The 6225-nt window shown below is 33.0% G+C and overlaps 1 protein-coding gene across 1 annotated transcript; it reads left to right on the forward strand.

Annotated features, from left to right (window-relative positions):
• The first annotated feature begins 505 nt into the window (after positions 1 to 505).
• Positions 506 to 5437, forward strand: LOC114410086 (2-oxoisovalerate dehydrogenase subunit alpha 2, mitochondrial-like). The gene is made up of 9 exons (XM_028373860.1): positions 506 to 812; positions 2213 to 2350; positions 2470 to 2652; positions 2845 to 3002; positions 3131 to 3230; positions 3594 to 3705; positions 3801 to 3940; positions 4069 to 4254; positions 5195 to 5437. The coding sequence occupies exons 1-9, from the start codon at positions 573 to 575 to the stop codon at positions 5360 to 5362; spliced, it is 1425 nt and encodes a 474-aa protein (XP_028229661.1). The 5' UTR covers positions 506 to 572; the 3' UTR covers positions 5363 to 5437.
• The last annotated feature ends 788 nt before the right edge of the window (positions 5438 to 6225 follow it).

Consider the following 6225-nt stretch of genomic DNA (forward strand, 5'->3'; position numbering starts at 1 on the left):
GTATCAATAATAATATGGTGAAAAAAAATATAATCTAAGTCAAATTATTTTCAAATATTTGAAATAATCATTATCAATTTAGAAAAGGCAAATAATATAAACTATTTTCTTCTTAATAAATAGTTTATGATTTGACTTTTGAAATCAATGTTTTATTTTAAAATTAAGTTTCAACTAAAAATAACTTTATTTGAAAAAAAAACTAAAAATAACTTTAAAACTATTTTTTTACAAAAAAAAATTCATTTAAAAATTGAAAAATAGGCTATGGATTACAAGTCATATTAAAAATAATTTTTAATTAATTAATAATATGATTTTTTTATACAAACAGTCCATAACTATTATTAAACTCTAAACTAAAAATCCTTTCTAGATTCGGATTAAAAAAAGGATTTTAGTCCAATTTTAGACAAAGTTAACGTTATCCATAATGGATCCACGAAAGGCATTACGGCAATTACCAAAATGAATTGAATTAATAATTGTTTATAAATTGTAAAAGATTCACTTTGTTTCTCAGTTGCTTTGTCTCGTAACGGGTCTTGTTTCTGCGTTTGGCGTTGCACACGATGAGGAAATTCACCACCATATTCTCCCACATCAAATCAACAAAGATGAACTTCTCCGTTTCGCTTCTTCATCGGAGCTCTCCATTTTGCCCCAATCAACCACCACACCCTAATTTCAAGAACCTCACATGGCAGAATCGCGATTCACTACTATTATTTCCCCTTCTCTGTTCGCGCCACTTTGCCTCCACTACCGCGCAGAATCCTTCCACATTGAATGCTCTTCAGGATCATTATCAGGTACGTACTTTTGCATCTCGTGCTTTTCAGTATCTTCAACTATTCTGTTCTGTGATTTTGATGCCACTCCTCTACCATTGGATTTCTCTTTCTCCAATACTTTTTTTTTTATTGGGAAATAAGAAAAACTAAACTATAGAAATTAAAAAGAAAACTGATAAAATCATAAAAATAAGGGTCTGGTTAACTTAACTAACACGTTAGGACATTGATTAAAAAATCAAACATTTATTATAAATATCTCTTATACGAGAGTATATAAAAGTTACGGCTAACTTAATTTAACACAATTTAACCTTGGTTAATGTTTTAAGAGCATCCACAATTTCTTGTTTGCTACAGTAATTGCATTTCTATAGACTGTGATTTCGGAATTTCTGTTCTAGATTTTGCCTATTGGATGTATTGTTGGGTAATATATTTCTAGTTCTTGTTTATTCCAGAACGCCTAATGTTGTCGAATCAAAATTAGGGTACGCAGACCCTAGAAGGTTGACACTGACCCTGAAAACGGAAAAGTACGGTTGCCTCTATGAATAAATGGGGATTAGACGCCTTGATTATCCTTAAAAGAAACTATTTATTCGTGACGAAAAACCTGAATGGGATGCTCAAAGAATTTTTATTGGTAATGTAAAATTGGAATGGTATACCCCCAAAATAGAACTGCAATATGAATTCTTTATTTGTAGTGTAAATTCAAGATGGTGTATTTGAACCTTAAATGATTCTGAATCAACTTCTAGATGAATTTTTTGTTCAACGATTTTAAATTGAGATGGGATGCCTTGATGGCCCTAATGGTAGGTAAAACCTGGACAGTAAACTTGAGCCTCCATGGCTCTAAATGGAAATTTTCTTTATTCATAATGTAAAATTAAGATGGCATGCCCCTCAATGGAACTGCAGTATGAACTCTTTATTTATAGCATAAAGATGTGATGGTATGCTAGAGCCTTCATGACCCCAAAATGTAACTGCAATTTGAATTCAAGCCAAATTCAAGCTGAGTTTGTGCCCTGATGACCCTAAATGCAACTGTAGTATGACTTATTCTTTCTTAATCTAAAAATGTGTTGATGGTATGGTTTGAGCCTTCGTGATTTTAAATGCAATTGCACCATGAATTCTTCATTCATAATGTTAAATTCTGACTCTGAGTTTTATGGAGGGAATATTTAAGAAAAATGAAGAGTTAGAATAATTTTAATTTGGGTATTAAACAATGTGAGTAAATTTATTCATATGATGTTTTAAGATAGTTATGATCTACGCAAAGTACCATTATATCATTAAGGTAATTTTTAATTTTCCTCCTATAATTAGAATGCAGTACATTCTTGAATATAGGGAACATCTAGCTATATGTATGAACATTTGCATCTAATTGGATATAACAGGCCATTGATTTTCCTGGAGGAGCAGTACAATTCATCCCTGAAATGAGGTTTATATCCGAATCACCTAAAGAGAGAATACCTTGCTACCGTGTCCTTGATGATAATGGGCAACCAATTTTGGGCCATAATTTTGTGCAGGTTTCCACATCCTTGACCTACATTTCATTATTTTTGACATGTCCAGAGGGAAAGTACATTTTTTTATAACCTGAGGGAAAAATCATTGAAATGAAACTAATGGATATCGATAATGTTAGGTCAGCAAGGAAGTTGCTGTTAAGATGTATACTGACATGGTCACTCTCCGATCTATGGACACTATCTTCTATGAAGCACAAAGGCAAGGTAGAATATCATTTTATGTGACAGCAATTGGGGAGGAGGCTATCAATGTTGCTTCAGCTGCAGCTCTTGCCATGGACGATGTTGTTTTCCCTCAGGTTTCAAACATGACACAAAGAAAATAGTATTTTTATACTTTTAGTTTTATACCTAAACCTATGAAAGAATTTCCCCTAGTATAAATTCTATTTATCAGAGATTTATCCTCATAGTTTATCATATTTTTTTCCTAATTAGATGGCTTGATTCAGGTTGGAAAATGATTTAACAGCAAATCTGGTTGCATGCAGTATAGGGAAGCGGGAGTCTTGTTATGGCGTGGTTTCACTTTGCAAGAATTTGCAAACCAGTTATTTTCCAATATATATGATTATGGGAAAGGAAGGCAGATGCCAGCTCATTATGGGTCCAAAAAGCACAATTACTTTACAGTAGCATCAACTATTGCGTAAGTATTGAAGGCTTTTATATAAAAGTTATGGCATGATGTTTCTCTATATATTTTTCTATCTATCTATGCTGCTTTGCCCCATGATTATAAAAGTTACAAAATGGCAAATTTACCTTGGTCTATAGTACACAAATTTCCCATGCTGTTGGAGCCGCTTATTCCTTAAAGATGGATAAAAAGGATGCATGTGCCGTCACTTACTTCGGTGATGGTGGCTCAAGTGAGGTAAATTATAGTTACCATAACAGAAGATTCATTTCTTCCTTTACTGAAAAAGAATTTTTATTGGGATTTAGATAAAACATGGATATAGAACTTAGACTCTGTTCTAGAACTTTTTTAATGGATTTTAGGCAATATAGTATCACTTTAGGCTAAAAATTTTCACATTCAATGCCTTTTTCCAGTTTTTTGGAATTTGGAGTGGTGCCAATATTTTTTTTTATCTTATTTATCCCAGTGATCTCATCCTTGTAAACGGATGCAGTACAATGTTTTTGTTTTCATCAGCAATCATTATCAAGGATCTTTGATAGCTTAAGAAAATTGTTTTTGCATGTTATATTCTAATGCATTGTGCAATGACAGGGTGATTTCCACGCTGCCTTAAATTTTGCAGCAGTTTTGGAGGCCCCAGTTATTTTTATATGCCGGAACAATGGATGGGCTATCAGCACACCCATTTCAGATCAGTTTCGAAGTAATTTTCCTTTCTTTTTGTCCATTTCTTCTGTTTAGTCTTGTCTTGCTATATCTAAAGGCATATTGTGTACTGGGTTGCCTGTTTTTGCATAGGTGATGGTGTTGTTGTGAAAGGGCAGGCATATGGAGTTCGTAGCATTCGTGTAGATGGCAATGATGCCCTGGCTATCTATAGTGCTATTCAAGCTGCTCGTCAAATGGCAATTACTGAAGAGAGACCAATTCTAATAGAAGTAAAGTGATAAGTGATAACTTTCTAAGGAAAATATTTGGGTGTGTTTAAAAGAAAAGTGGTAGTGTGTAGTCCAATATTAAGGCATTTTAATGGCAGACTAATGCTTTATCTGATATTTTTTTTCAGGCTCTTACATATAGAGTTGGACACCACACCACATCAGATGACTCTACCAAGTATCGTCCAGCGAATGAGATTGAATGGTGGAGAGTGGCACGTGATCCTGTGGTTAGATTTAGAAAGTGGATAGAAAAGCATGGCTGGTGGAATGATATGGCTGAGTCAGAGCTTATAAACAATTTGAGACAGCAGGTGAGATATACATCTCTAAATCCCTAATACTGGATTCCATACTAATATATCATGTAGCCTAACAAATTCCCATGCCAAAGTTAAGCAACTTTCTATTCTGACTGCTAGTGCCAGTTAGAAAGCTAGGGAAAGGAAGAGAATATCCTCATGGAAAGTGAACGAAAAGGGATGGAGTGATGAGCTTACCTCCTTTGCAACCATTATCAAGTTTACTGATATGCAATTTTAGTGTTGAGCTATTAGTAGATGGAATTCTTAAATAACTTCTCACGATATTGTTACTAAATTGTCCTTAAGTTTAACACTAATCAATTCTCAATTATTCCATAGTTTATTATTAGCCTCAATATGGAGCATGATCCGTAGCTTGGTTGGGTAGAGTTTTGTATTTTTTTTTATGTAAGAACTTGGTTGGTTATTTAAGACAGATTTACGTGATACCCCAGGTCTGTGGTATTTAAGAACTTGGTTTTTTGAAAACTGTGGGTGCATCTTGCAGTTTTATGATCATAATCATGAATACTGACTATATTCATTGGATTTAATATAATGGACTCTTCGAACAGTTATTCCTTGAATAATTACACGTGCCAAAGGTATGGGGCAACATTTGATAAACTTAGTTCTTTGGAACTTCAAAATAATTTGTACCTAGGATCTCACACTTTTATTGTCAAAATCATGAATACTGGTTCCTGGAAGTATTCTATGAATTTGATGTAGACAACTCTGAAAAAGTTCTTCCTTGATTGGTGACATTTGCCAGAACTATGGGATATCTGATGACTTGGTTTATTGTGACTTAAAATTTACTTAGGATCTTGTATTCTTGTAGTTTTATGATCATAATTGTAGTCGTATTACTGCTTTGAATTTGATTTAGGCTGCTCTTAAAAACATTATTTAATTGTTGTTCTAACTCGGAATTTTCCTACTACAGCTTCTACATACAATTCAAGAAGCAGAGGGTGTAGAAAAACCTCCACTTGCAGATAGTTTTAGTGATGTTTATGATGTCGCTCCTTCTAATCTCCGTGAACAGGAGCAATGGCTGAAGGAGATTGTAAGAAAACAACCACAAGAGTATCCAACAAATATTTCTGTGTAGACTTCAATATGCTAATACACATTACATTGCTTCTAATAAAAAATTCTCTTCAAACTTGTATTCTTTGTATATGAATATTGCATCTGCGTGTTCTGTCCTGATTTTTCACTTCAATAGGGTATTTGCAGTTTTGGGTGCTTTTGCAATTCCCTACCCACATAATTTGTTAATCAGTAGGGTTGAAAGGCATTTCACCCTGAGATTATCAATTTTTTCTACCTGTAAATTAAAATGAAAATTGCACGCATGCGGCTGAGGATTATGCTCCTGAGGAGGATTAAGCCCCCCTTTTGGAAATAATACGGTTTAGGACAAGGTTATTATCTGTGTTGGCTAAGGTAAGCATTTTTTTTTCTTTTTTATTTGTGCATAATACTACTTTATTGTTAGTTTTTGTTTATCTTTTGCAAAAAAAGGGTAAAAGTTTATTATTAGAGTTAATAAGTCAGAATTGCGTTGTCATGGGAAAGTCTATTGGAACACCAAAATATTTTTACCATTGCACACTAACTTTGATGCTCTAAGTTGTTAATTATTACAAATATGATTTTATTAAATTAGTTCATTTTAATTCATTTTCATTGTAAATTTTGGTTAAATTCCTATTGTTTCATTGGATTTTAATTAGTTCTCTATAAAATTTTTTAATGAAGTTCTTATTTTAAAGCTTTAATACTTAACAATATTAAATTTCTTTTTTTTAAGAGGAGTTATTAAATTTCTGTTAAAAGTTGTTACTATGGTATTTTGTATGTGGTAATCTCGTGTTTATTTGGGTACATCAATTCCCTCTCACGGTACTCAAGGATTTTTTGGGAGACAAATGCTATAAGTTATTCTTAAAAATCTTCAAAGATGAAGAA

Source organism: Glycine soja, chromosome 4 (assembly GCF_004193775.1).
Source record: "Glycine soja cultivar W05 chromosome 4, ASM419377v2, whole genome shotgun sequence".
Lineage (NCBI taxonomy): Eukaryota > Viridiplantae > Streptophyta > Magnoliopsida > Fabales > Fabaceae > Glycine > Glycine soja.